General features: G+C 36.6%; 2 protein-coding genes across 3 annotated transcripts in view; one reads left to right on the forward strand and one right to left on the reverse strand.

The window, feature by feature from the left end:
- The window catches only part of LOC138305722 (methylosome protein WDR77-like), a 33,465-nt gene extending 25,535 nt beyond the window's left edge, over positions 1 to 7,930 (forward strand). Inside the window, exons 8-9 of one of the 2 annotated variants that reach the window (XM_069246004.1) lie at positions 3,727 to 3,804; positions 3,948 to 7,930. In XM_069246004.1, coding sequence (XP_069102105.1) covers positions 3,727 to 3,804; positions 3,948 to 4,191 — 322 coding nt within the window. In that variant the 3' untranslated portion in view covers positions 4,192 to 7,930. Of the gene's footprint in view, positions 1 to 3,726; positions 3,805 to 3,931 lie in introns of both variants that reach the window. The other variant, XM_069246012.1, reaches the window with a different exon arrangement.
- Positions 7,931 to 8,063: 133 nt separating this feature from the next.
- On the reverse strand, positions 8,064 to 14,198 carry LOC138305740 (transmembrane protein 216-like). The gene is made up of 6 exons (XM_069246022.1): positions 13,993 to 14,198; positions 13,693 to 13,709; positions 12,162 to 12,255; positions 11,882 to 11,974; positions 11,208 to 11,409; positions 8,064 to 8,720 (listed from the first exon to the last, which is right to left on the reverse strand). Exons 1-6 carry the CDS (start codon positions 14,039 to 14,041, stop codon positions 8,705 to 8,707), a joined length of 471 nt encoding a protein of 156 aa, XP_069102123.1. The 5' UTR covers positions 14,042 to 14,198; the 3' UTR covers positions 8,064 to 8,704.
- Positions 14,199 to 14,215: the final 17 nt, after the last annotated feature.

Raw genomic sequence — 14,215 nt, forward strand, 5'->3', positions numbered from 1 at the left:
AGGCTAAGACCCATGGGGATAGTACGGCGGAGGTCCAAACTGGGAGCTTAGCTGAAATTTGGCTTTAAAATCCGACTCCTTATATTAATCCTTGAATGGGTTACAACCATATATGGATGAAGGGCAACCAAGTTTGTTCAACAAATGACATTTACCTATTTCAGAAACTTACATATTCAACTAAGGAGTTCCTTGTATTGTTTATATTAATCGTTAACCAATACTTTATACTGTGACTTTGTTGTTTTGTGCCATGAGTCAGATGACCGTTAAGGCCCATGGGCCTCTTGTTGAAACACATGTACATTTTGACAAGAGATTCTTTGAAATTAGGTTTTTAGCTCACCTGGCCCGAAGGGCCGGTGAGCTTATGTCATGGCGCGGCGTCCGTCGTCCGTCGTCCGTCTGTCCATCAACATTTCCTTTAAATCGCTACTAGTCATAGAGTTCTGCATGGATTCTAACCAAATTTGGCCAGAAACATCCTTGGGGGGAGGGGAACAGAACTTGTATAAATTTTGGCTCTGACCCCCTGGGGACAGGAGGGGCGGGGCCCAATAGGGGAAATAGAGGTAAATCCTATAAATCGCTACTTGTCCTAGAGTTCTGCATGGATTGAAACCAAATTTGACCAGACACATCCTTGGGGGAAGTGGAATAGAACTTGTATAAATTTTGGCTCTGACCCCACAGGGACAGGAGGGGCGAGGCCCAATAGGGGAAATAGAGGTAAATCCTATAAATCACTACTTGTCCTAGTGTTCTGCATGGATTGTAACCAAATTTGGCCAGAAACATCCTTGGGGGAAGGGGAACAGAACTTTTATAAATTTTGGCTCTGACCCCCCAGGGACAGGAGGGGCGGGGCCCAATAAGGGAAATTTAGGTAAATCCTATAAATCGCTACTTGTCCTAGAGTTCTGCATGGATTGTAACCAAATTTGGCCAGAAACATCCTTGGGGGAAGGGGAACAGAACTTGTATAAATTTTGGCTCTGACCCCCCGGGGACAGTAGGGGCAGGGCCCAATAGGGGAAATAGAGGTAAATCCTATAAATCGCTACTTGTCCTAGAGTTCTGCATAGATTGTAACCAAATTTGGCCAGAAACATCCTTGGGGGAAGGGGAATAGAACTTGTATAAATTTTGGCTCTGACCCCCCGGGGACAGGAGGGGCGGGGCCCAATAGGGGAAATTTAGGTAAATCCTATAAATTGCTACTTGTTCTAGAGTTCTGCATGGATTGTAACCAAATTTGGCCAGAAACATCCTAGGGGGAAGGGGAACAGAACTTGTTTAAATTTTTGCTCTGACCCCCTGGGGACAGGAGGGGCGGGGCCCAATAGGGGAAATAGAGGTAAATCCTATAAATCGCTACTTGTCCTAGAGTTCTGCATGGATTGTAACCAAATTTGGCCAGAAACTTTCTTAGGGGAATAGGAACAGAACTTATATAAATTTTGGCTCTGACCCCCCGGGGGCAGGAGGGGCGGGCCCAATAGGGGAAATAGAGGTAAATCCTATAAATCGCTACTTGTCCTAGAGTTCAGCATGGATTGAAACCAAATTTGGCCAGAAACATTCTTGGGGGAAGGGGAATAGAACTTGTATAAATTTTGGATCTGACCCCCTGGGGGCAGGAGGGGCGGGGCCCAATAGGGAAATTTAGGTAAATCCTATAAATCGCTACTAGTCTTAGAGTTCTGCTTGGATTTTAACCAAATTTGGCCCAGAAACATCCTTGGGGTTAACAGAATTCCTATAATTTTTGGCTCTAACCCTCTTGAGCAGAAAGAGTGGGGCCCAATAGGGGAATTAGAGGTAAATATTCAAATTCCTTCAGAAAAGAAACAATGAACCTTACTAGGCATTACAAACCAGGTGAGCGATACAGGCCCTCTGGGCCTCTTGTTGTAGTTATGTGTCCATTTCATGAGATTTTTTGAAACTTGTATTGAAGTTTTAAATTTTACTCACCAAGGCTGGCAATGTAAACTGCTTATATATATTGTCACACTTTATACATATATTTGATATATGTGTTGAAAAAAAAAGAAAAGAAAACCAATTAATTAGAATTTTAATTTAAATACTCTGGGCGCAACGCTCCTCTACCCAAAAGTACCGGTTAAGTAACTGTTTACCTAACAAAAATTATGTGGTCGACTGATCTACTTCACTGGTGAAGTGACTCAGTCTGGTAAAATGATTGATCAAATTCTAACAGCTGTTTGGCTGATGGCATCTGTGTGGCTTCCCACTGGAGCTGTTTAGTAAATGTTTGATACTCCTAGTATATATAGATCAGTGTTCTCCCCAGGATTTTTTCACTGCGCTATGGTAATTTTTCAACTCCACACTGTGGCGTGCGGCGCGGTGCGGCGCAACTCTACACAAATTTACTGTTTTGTATCACAGCTAAATAATGATAAATAGTGTTACCAAAAAAATAATGAACTCATTAAAAACTTTTTACCTCATATTTACTGATCATTATCATAGATTTCTATAGTACTTTTGCCAGAATTAATATATCATGATGAGATTTTTCTTTTCTTTATCTGTCCAAAGTACTTCACACATGAATCAAAGTCAAACTCTCCTAAACTTTGTCCTTCTATGGAGATTGTCATCAGAGAGTTCAGAATGTTCTGGCTGAGTCGGTTCCTTAGATTTGTTTTCACTCTGTTCATTGTACTAAATGACCTCTCACAGTCAGCAGTGGACATAGGCAGAACCAAGGCAATCTGAGCATATCTTGCCAGGGAAGGATACAAATCCTCCATGGTGGCAACCTTTAGTAAGGATTCCTGGAATGTCAGATCCTGCATCATTTCCTTCCTGTACTTCCAGAAGTGATCTTTCGTTTCTTTGGTGTTGACATGTCGCAAGCGAATGTAATAATGAGTGAAAAAAATCACAGTCCAATATAACATGGTCATCGGCAAAAAGTAATAAATCATAATGATGCTAATACACAGCATCATCTGTCATTCAGGTATCGTCGATCATGTCAATGATTGATACAAATTTACTACCACGTGGACTGGAACTTATGTCATTTTGATACTTGTCATCTTGGTATACACACTTTAAAAAACAATCACCTTGCTGTCCATACCCGTATATACTTGTGGTGACATCGATTAATAAACTAATTATCTCGTAATTGCAATACACATGCCGAAAGTCGCGAGCGATAGACATTCTTGATGTACCAGTCAGCCGTCTGTATCAACGTGCGTGATTGGCCGACAGTCCGTCTGTATACAAACGACAGCCAATCAAATGCGTCGTTACTCTCAGCCTACAGTCACTTAATAGAATTTGACAGCTCTACACATATCGAGGCACCCGCGAGGCGATAGTAATTAACACGGTCCCACAGGTAAACATACCCGCAGGGAAGAGATCGTTTAGAACAATAAAGAGCTTGCCACACCTTGTCAGGTAGCAGGGGGCAGTAAGAAAGCCTTTGCATTCATCTTATAGAAAACGGGGGGTCTGATATATTATATGCAACGGGAGGTCAATAGTGCGCCACGGACGCAATATCCGCGCAACGGGACAAATTTTCCGCGCAACGGGACCGTTGCACGGAATAGGCCTGGGGAGAACACTGATAGATGTACTGACACAGTTTGTCTGTCTGAGCTATCATATACCTAAAAGAGCAGCAACCCATCATTGTTAGCCGTGTACACTAACCAGTGGTCTGATTTACAGCCCCAGCCTGCTGGCCTCTGTCTCGGACGATTGTTTGGTTGTGGTCACTGACGCTAGTGTTCCCAAGTCATCAGAAGTGTGAGTATTTCTGTTATAATTCAGTTCTATATTACTGAGAAGTACAGTGTACTTTCATGATTAATGTTTTGTAACGCGAAACCTTACAAAAAATTATCACACAATCTTGATATCTCACAATTTGTAGATGTATTTCTTTACAGGTACAGAAGCCAGTCTCATAGAGACTTTGTACGAGGACTTTCCTGGAGGGGGAACAATGTATTTACGTGCGGCTGGGACTCACGAGTGTTAACTCATAACATAGAATATTCTGCTCAAACATCTACTGTTGGGGTCAAAGGTCAGACAATTGTAGGGGAGATGGAGTGTAAAGTTGAAGCTTCGATTAAGGACAAGGTGAAGTGCAATGGTAATGGTGATTCCATGTCCGTGGAAAGTACCTGACCTCCAAATACCTCAGATCATGTTACTAGGACCACCATTTGTTGTTCAGGTCAAGGACAATGAAGGTCACTACTACCAGATTGAAACTTGATGGTAAAGCTTTTGTACTCAACAAAAATAAAGTTCCATTACTGTGCATTTTACTGGACAAGAGCCAGAGCAACTGTTGGCCATTTCTCTTTCAACGCATTTACTGGTCAAGTGTTCAGGTCTGACAAAGGGCTTAGACATAGGTCAAAGTCAGGGAATTCTACGGGCAGAAATACCAAGGCATTATTTACCAGCTTTTATATGTCATTAGTAGAAACATCTTTATGAGTGAGCGTGCCAGTACTGTATTCCTCCTTGGAAATGTTTAGTCTATAGAAATTGTACGTCACTCTCGAATGTTATGTATCATAACCATCATAAGCATGATTGAAATTTCAATTGCCTTATTGCCAAATTTTAACTATAGTATGTAGTTGTGAAACAGTTACATTGATGATATTCATGTTATGTTAGCAATGTTTTCCTTTTTACTTGTTCCTATTTCATGAAATACCATGTAATTTGTTTCTATTTTGGTAGTAATCACTTTGGAGTGCTTTTTGTATTGCAATGCGTTATTTCTATGATCACTTTAGCAAAACAAAAATCACATTTCTTGTCAAAAGTGATAAAAAAGTAATTGACATTTTTAGTGCGAGCATACTCTTGCACTATTATTTTCATTGTTGGGTGTGGAGTCTGTTGTGTACATCCTCTATGTGCAGATTCCAACTGCGCACATGGAAACGGAAGTCACTGTCTTATACCATTTAATAGATTCTACCGTGATTTAGTGACATAAACCTCAAAAAACAAAGACTAACAGATACCTGTCAGCAATGCTCTACTATAAATCAATAGTAGTGAAATTAGACATCGCTATAAACATTTGTTTTGTGTAAACTTCAAGTGACGTATCATACAAACTCTTGCATCGGTCATGAAATTCTAGCATCTGATCGACTATTAGAGCTTCCAGAACAAAATACATTGCAAATCAACTTTATATAGGCCTAGTCAATAAAAGAAAGTGATGAAATTGGATAACTTTTAGTACCAGCCACAGACATTTACAGTGTTATTTTACACATTATAGTTTATTTATTTCACACCATCCTAGGTCCTAGGTGTATGCTGCACTATCACTTACTAACCCCTGTGACCATAGATGACATTTGCTGCAGTTCTGATAGATATTTATGAAATTACCCAGCCTTGCAAAAGAGAAACAATATAAAACATTATACAATATCAGTCTAGGTGACTGAGCTCTAGATCTGATGTTTCAAGCTTGGCTGACATCACCACGTGCACAGAGACTGGACAGTGTTCAAGCAGACGACTATTTTGAACAGCGAAACAAGTCTTATCATATCAATATCACTAAGATGATAACAAAATTCTATGTAACAAAGAACACAATTAACAAAGTTCAAATTAATTTCACATTTACAGCTCTGTAAAGTTCAAATGAAGTAAATTATTTATTACATATGTACTATATATCAAGGACGTAAACCATCGCTTTGCATAGTCCCAAGGATAATGAGCGATAGTGCTACACACGTACACCTGTTTCCGCCGATGATTTCATATAGGCTTGTGGATATATATCTGCTGGTTAACAGAATTTATTAAACATTTGTTACATTTTTGAACGTGCAAAATGTCTCTGAAAGGAGCCTTATAAATGCATTTCGTACTGGAAAGTAAAGTTTCAGGAAGTAGTTCTCGAGCAATTTATGTCTAACAGACATATTTCTAGTTTATTCATAGTGGAAATTTTCATACCAAAAATTTGAAAACATTCTCATTAACAAAAGGGGGAGGGCTTTGGGCTGGTATATTATAAGCACTATTTAGGTAAGTAATGTCTGCAGGTTGCTGGTTTTTCACCTGGTCTCCAGCTTTTCTTAGCCTTTCAAACCCGAAACATCCTTTTATGACCCTAGATGTTGATAGGAATCTAAGGATATTAAACAAATAAACCACTGTATTGACAGTCGGAAGTTAATAAAAAACGACCGTGAAGTCATTGGTTGGTAAAGATAAATGCCTTTGTTATAATGTACGCAAATGATTTACAACTCCTAATGATTGGGTGTACTGTAGAGTACATTCAAAGTTCATGTGTCATAATGATCTGTTGTAGGATCTGCAGAGAAAAAGAAATTCTCATCTTGTTGTTTGATTTACACAAATGTTAACATGTATACTTTATCAATACATTGTAGTCCACATTATGTCTCCTTTCTTTACGGTGTACCAATAGCTACTTTTATTTGTTCATTTTGCTTGTGTACTAGTTATTGAAATTTAAACGTTGTTAATGATTAAAAAAGATGTTGTGTCAGGAACAAACCATTTGTCATGGCATCCAATTGGTTAGTCCGAATGATTCTGACTATCTGTCCGCTATTTATATACTGACGTGGGCGGATGATAGTCAGAAGTCCGTGCTCTTTCAAAACGCCAAAAGTCAGCGACCCTCACCAGGGTCGCTAGTTTTTCAATGTTTTCTCTTTTCAGGTTTCATGTGATTTTTTTGACAATTGCATAGTTCGATAGAAAAATTATTTTTACACTACCTTCCATATCAATTATATGTGTAAACGACTGTTAACAAATGCATTTCCTCCAGTTTCTTCGGACTTCGTCATTTTCAGCACGTTGTTTGTATATGGCTGCCAAAACCAATCTCGCGAGAATTTGAGTGACGTCAGAAAATGAAGGTTAAAAATCAACGGCTTCCCTTGACTTCCGGCGAGATTTTAATCACGTGATAACTTCAACCAATATGGACGATCTAGCCGGGAAATTTGAGAAGTCTCAAAGAAATACCACAAGTTGCACACTGAGGGATATAATTTACTTTTTTCAACATGTCAAGGTAGTGTAAAAATAATTTTTCTATCGACCTATGCAATTGTCAAAATTGTCAAAAAATCACATGAAACCTGAAAAGAGAAAACATTGAAAAACTAGCGACCCTGGTGAGGGTCGCTGACTTTTGGCGTTTTGAAAGAGCACGGACTTCTGACTATCAGCCGCCCACGTCAGTATATAAAAAGCGGATAGATAGTCAGAATCATTCGGACTACCAATTGGTGACTGTAATTTTCTTATTTTTTTTGTCAGAATTTTAAGCAATGAATAATGTATGGGACACTTCGGAGATATATTTCTGTTTTGGGGTAATTTTGTAATGAAGTGTAGCCAAACTATCCAACTACATTTGTATATCAAAAAGTCTTTTGGAAACATCAGGTGTACTTTGGTGTGACTTTGTGTTTCGACATATGCACTGGAATTACAGTCATATTATTTCATACATTTAAAGTTACAAAAGTTAAAAACAATATTAAACTTAATCAAAAAGCAAAATTTGAAAAGTAATGTCAGATCTAAATTATTGATAGGGTTGTGATAAACACTTGATACTTTCTAATTACAACCAGTCATTACAGGATAGCTGAATATCTGGTTTCAGAAGTAAATTCAGAATTCAAAACTTATTGTAAGTGAGAATTTCCTCATTCTTCTAGAAATACACAAGACATGGCCTAAACTTACGCAAATTGAGAGGGTAAGTGTGTTGTGTGTGGATGGTGGGAATGAGACAGTGTGAGTGCAGGTGGATAGAGTTATGTAATACATCAGATTAGCAAATTTTTACAATGAATAAACATTGACTGTGATGTGTTATAAACTTGGTGTCTTGTTGTCTTTTTATAAAGTGTATGCTTCAAGCTTGGGATTCCCTGTTGTATAATTAAACATTGTCCAACTTTGTTGGATTTGACAAATACACTCAACAGCAAAAAAGACCACATATTACAATAGACTATTTAAAATATTATTTACAATATAAACATAAATACTATGCATGTACATGTATGTTCATTTATAAACAATTGCTGCAGTGAAGTTGTTGGCGCAAGAAGTCTTAAATAACTTGTCAGTGATCTCACATTTTCAAAAAAAAACAAAAAAAAGGTTCAACTACTTCATCATAAAGACATAAATTACAATCTTTACAAATAAAAAATTACATTAGTGGATGCATGATCCGTCTGATGTAGAATGTGTTCTTGACACAAAGTTTTTGAAATTGATCCTCTAAGTTCCTAGAGAATTTGTTCAGAAAGCCTATGTTAGATTTTGATAATACACTAGTAATGAGACACCTTTTTTACCAGGTTCATCTATCACAGTCTTGCTAGGTATCCTAATGTCATAAGCATATTCAGGGTAAATTACCGGCACATCAGACCTGACTCCTATCAAGCTCTAGGATGTTCCCTCATTTTCCTCATTACTTCTCTGATACTTTGTTTACTCTGATTCTTTGTATATACAGAGGAGTCATCAGTTTCAAGTTCCAGTGAACATACAACCTATGGATGACAACAGTCTTCCTGACATCAGCGGTCAACATGTACAAAGTACTGGCTTTCTAATTGTATGATGATAAAATGTGTCCTCAATAGGGTGTGGCTCTGGAACAATAAAGGTAAATGACATTAACTTCATACACATTTAAAGGAATTTACCTATACAGAAAAAACAAATCTTGGTCCACAAACACAACTTCTAATTTTGACAAGGACATAGTCATTCAGATCCCCCGCCAATGGAGATATCAAAGCTGAAGTAAGTTTGATTGATGAGACTTATGTGTATGGGGAAAAAAACAGGAAAAAGGAAGTTGAGCTAAAGAAAGATGGAGTATAATTCAAGTAGAGCGGGGCTGCAATTGTTGAATCAGGTATACAGCCTTGACATTTATATTAGACTATATACACAAAGATGGGTGGAGTTTTGCAAAGTAACATTTACCATGAAATTTTCAGCAATGTTTCCATGGTAACTGAAAAAGTGCAAAAAATGTAAACCTAAAAATAGCAAAAGGTACTACTAGACCATAAAAAGAATGTGTCTATGAAGTTTCGTGGAAATATCTCTGCTGGTTTTAGAGTTATGCTCCAGAAATGAACCTGCTACAAAAATATGATATTTTCAGCAATGTTTCTATGGTTACAGAAAAAAAGCACAAAAAGTGAAAACCTAAAAATAGCAAAAGGCACTACTAGACCATAAGAACAATGTGTCTATGAAGTTTCATGGAAATATCTCTGCTGGTTTTAGAGTTGTGCTCCGGAAACGATTCTTACACAAAAATCTGCCATTTTCAGCAATGTTTCCATGGTTACAGAAAAAAGTACAAAAAGTGAAAACCTTAAAATAGCAAAAGGCACTACTAGACCATAAGACTAATGTGCCTATGGAGTTCCGTGCATATATCTCAACTGGTTTTCCAGTTATGCTGCGGAAACGAACCTGGTACAAAAACGACATTTTCAGCAATGTTTCCATGGTTACAGAAAAAGTGCAAAAAATGAAAACCTAAAAATAGCAAAAGGCACTACTAGACCATAAGACCAATGTGTGTATGAAGTTTCGTGGAAATATCTCTACTGGTTTTAGAGTTATGCTCCGGAAACCATTCGTACGGACGGACGGACGGAACCCATTTGTATATCCCCCGCCAACTTCGTTGGGCGGGGGATAAAAAAAGTGACCTTATCCAAAGAAGTTTGGGTTTGATAACCCAGGGATCTTGAGTTTTCGCATGGAAACCTATTTCCAAATGATATCGACACAGCCATAACATAATGATAACCAATATTTTCCTTTGTTTTTCATTTTTCTTTACATTAACTTTGCCCAAGGTTATTTTTCAGATTTATTTTGATTGCAAGTGGGATTGGACTGGGTCGATCATTGGTGACCAGCATTTTCTCCACTCCTGTTATTAAATATTTAATTGATATCCTCCATAACAGTTTCTGTCATAGTCTGACAACTGATATCATAGAAGCAGATGTATATGATAACTTAACCTGGGTAATTACCAACAAGAGATCCCAGAGGGATCTTGGCGCCCACCAAAGAATGATCTATGTCTGACAACAGAAAGAGGGATCTTTTCCCTGCTTTTCAAACTTTTACTACATACTATATATGAAACTTGAGAAAGATCCTTTCAGTACTTTCTGAAAAATAGCGGTAACAAACTTTAACTATCAAAATCCAAGATGGATGCTGGTCGGCCATCTTGTTGACCGATCAGTCCCAAAATGCAATATGCACAACTAGGGCCCTATGGGGAACCTACATATGAAATTTGAGAAAGATCCCTTCAGTACTTTCTGAGAAATAGCGTTAACAAACTTTAACTATCAAAATCCAAAATGGCCGCCAGTCGGCCATCTTGTTGACCGATTGGTCCCAAAATGCAATATGCACAACTATCGCCCTAGGGGAACCTACATATGAAATTTGAGAAAGATTCCTTCAGTACTTTCTGGGAATTAGCGGTAACAAACTTTAACTATCAAAATCCAAGATGGCCATCTTGTTGACCGATCAGTCCCAAAATGCAATATGCACAACTAGGGCCCTAGGGGAACCTATATGTGAAATTTAAGAAAGATCCCTTCAGTACTTTCTGAGAAATAGCGGTAACAAGAATTGTTAACGGACGGACGGAGACAGACGGACGACAGACGAAAGGCGATTTGAATAGCCCACCATCTGATGATGGTGGGCTAAAAAAACAATTGTGGGATATCATGAAGTTGTGTAAAGATTAATTAAACTTTATTTTCTAACAATTCTTTCTTTGTATATTACAGAATTATCTCCCTTAGTGTGCAGATATTAATTCTATTCATTTTAGCAAACTTGATTTTTTTTTCGGGAAAACATTGCCAGTATGTTATGTTCACAACCACCTGATGTTGCAATTGGTACTTCTCTGCAAGGGTAGATAACCCTGTAATATACCATCTATAATCCTTTACCTCTACTGCTTTTAATAAAACCATGTCTATAAGAGTCAACTTTCTGACAATTTAATATTACTTAGAATTTATGATACTGATTTCGGTTCCTATACATATAATTAAAGTGTGAAATGTTACCGTGCAAAATTGATGATCGACACAATAGCCATTATGAGTTCAAGTCCAGTGAATGCTAGCTGTATTGCTGCAAGTATGACATCTACTTTGAGGACATATGTCTGCCATAGCAGAAGGAACAATGCTCCAAGGATGGCTGGTATACTTAGCAGAATGGAAACTATAACGCCGACAATCTTTTCTGTCAGGTTTCCTTTTTGAGCTACAAAAAAAAAAATGTTTGTTATACACACTCTTCATGACAAAAATATAACAATGTAATGACATCTATATCTATGCATTTTTCACTTATGATTGAAAACTTTTTTTTAATATTATCAAGTGAATATGAAGTTAATGAACTTTCAAATGCAACTCTGATCTGTCCTTGATTTACCCATTAACAAAAAGTCACAGACTATGACCCTTATTTATACACGTAATAACGTTTTGGTCTAGAAAGAAAAAAAAACAATTATAGTACTTAATATACCTGCTGATGAAATGCTGTTTGTGTGCAATAGTTCATAAAAAGGTATAACTGTAACATTAACTAGCTAAAGCATCACAATATACCAAATCATACTTGTATTGTCTTGTAATACTCTAAGGAATAAACATGAAGTGATGTTTTCAAAAAGTAGAAGAAAATAAACATCAACACTAGAAGAAGATAATTTACAAATAAGACATACCAAAAAATATCCTCAAAGCTTCAATTGCTGCTAGAACAAAGAGCAGGATCACCTCAGCGAGTAAAACATTGTCTGCATAGGGTAGGGTTTCACCTGAGGATAAAATATCAGTGTATATGTATCACAGTGACATTTTGGAACAGGTGTGCAAGTATATATATTTACATGATTAATTTAGATGTATAGAAAACATGCAAATAAAGCATGTGTCCCTGTATGATGGATCACAAATGCCAAGGATAATACAAATTATTCTAAATACAAACAGCATGTTACTTACCTTTAAAAATGAATATTAATATCTCACAAATGAAGAAAAATCCAAAGTACCATCCATTCAGGTAGAGCAGAACTTGGTATGGAAGTGATGATCTCTAGGGTCAAAGGTTAAGGATATATGACACCTGTTCATGTTCTATTTTTGTCTCAAAGTATTTGTGAGCTATAACAAACACTGATACATTTTTATACCTTGAACATTTTTTAAAAATCTATTTTTGGGTTTTCTTTAAGATCTGAAAGATTTGTTTTTCTCTTTCAGTTTCAGCTTTCAAAATATGCTATGCCAATAATCAAAAAATAAGTATTTCTATAAACATTTCACTAAATGAAAAAGACTACATTATTTTGCAGGATTGATTGTCCAAAAATTACAAAATTCTATCAAGAATTTCAACGGAGATTTCATTATCCGTTTGGTCACACAAACTTTTCGTATGCCTACCAAATTTTGATAGGATTCTGAAGAGGAACCTCTTTGGTGTTCTAATATTAACCGTTAAGTTCCCTAAACAGAGTGGGAAACTTATTGTGTTTGCTCCTTTTCTTATTATTCTTTTTTGAATTCTTGTTCTTCTTTTCCCGTCAAAACTTTGAATTTGTCCGACTATTTTCTCAAAAACTGTATGTTGGATCGCCATGAAATTTTGCAGGGTCATTTCTGGTGACCTGCAGATGTGTCGACCAGTTAATTTCTTTTTTTCCGACCAGCATCCAAGATGACAGCCACAGCCTTTCATTGTTCAAAATTGAACTGCTTACAGATACTTAACTACTAGTTGGTTCGCTTTGTGTGGAATCTGTTTCAATATGTAGTTTAAATAAGATTCTAAATTTTAAAAGAGATTTAATACCATAATTCTTTAAAAAAAAAAAAAATGAATTTCTGACAGTTTCAAACTTTCTACCATGTTCTTTGAGTTCAGCAGGGATCAATTTAATTTTAGGTCCACTTTTATTTTTGTTGTATTTTTCTGATATGAATGATATTGTTTCCTTTGATATAACACTATATATATAAAATGAATGATCCTGAGATGCTCCACCAAAGCTGCCATTTTGAAAATGAAAGAAAATTTTGTCAACTTGTAGATTGAATCATATTTTGAATGTATAAAGTGCAAATACAATTCACTGTCCACACACTGGTGACCATAATATATATAACTGTCATCAAAGATCATAGATGGATGCCGGCGAAAATGGTAAGTTTCGGTTTTGGGCTGATTTTAATTGTTTGATATGACGTTGAAAGTTTCCCATTGCTCTTATATTATTATAAGGGAGCGTTTAACATGCTGTATCTGAAAATCATATCGGTTTACACTGAAAGTGTATGCTTTAACGCAATATAATCTAGAACAATTTCTCACTATATAAACGACCTGTTGCAATGGGTGGAACGAACTGAAGGCATGGTTATTAGACACGACATTTACAGTCTCGTCGAGATAAACCTCCAACACACTACACAGTCACTGAATTTGTTGAATGATTATTCTTTATAAGCTTAATCACACGGTTAAGGATACAATCACTTGAACTCGCCCTGGGGGGAAAAGCAGAACAAATATAAACAAACAGAAATGTATAGCATGTATTGTTTCCGTAAATTACAGTCTAGCACTATTTTCTGTTTTTATCGTTTGGAGGTAAATTCAAACTTGTCAGAGCTTGACCATACATGCAATCTTTTTCATTTTTTGATTTATAGAAAAACAAAATAATTAAACAATAACATCCTGCATAACACAAATAGCTCGTGATTGATAATGACATACTTGAAATTTAGTTTGAAGCCGTACTGTTGATGCAAACAGTAAAATATTTACCTTTATTGCCTCCTTGTTGTTGTGTGTTAGCCATTTTTATACAAAACATGCGTTGCTGCGGAGCTGCAATCGATATGAAGTACCTATGAAACTTGCAGTAGATTAATAATAATGACTTTTATCTGAGTATAAAATATGTATTGAGATTTAATTAAAAGGAAAAAAAACTATCTAATGTAAGTTAGATAATATTATTTGTCTCTATAACGCAGTAAAATATACA

Source organism: Argopecten irradians, chromosome 1 (genome assembly GCF_041381155.1).
Source record: "Argopecten irradians isolate NY chromosome 1, Ai_NY, whole genome shotgun sequence".
Classification (NCBI taxonomy): domain Eukaryota; kingdom Metazoa; phylum Mollusca; class Bivalvia; order Pectinida; family Pectinidae; genus Argopecten; species Argopecten irradians.

What these genes read in the sequence shown, in the direction of transcription:
- LOC138305740 (XM_069246022.1), bottom strand. Translation starts at nt 14,041, where the DNA reads ATGTTTTGTATAAAAATGGCTAACACACAACAACAAGGAGGCAATAAA. An exon ending in ATTAATATTCATTTTTAAAG is followed by an intron (nt 11,975 to 12,161) that starts GTAAGTAACATG and finishes TTTTATCCTCAG; the next exon opens with GTGAAACCCTACCCTATGCA. An exon ending in AGCTTTGAGGATATTTTTTG is followed by an intron (nt 11,410 to 11,881) that starts GTATGTCTTATT and finishes TTTTTTTTGTAG; the next exon opens with CTCAAAAAGGAAACCTGACA.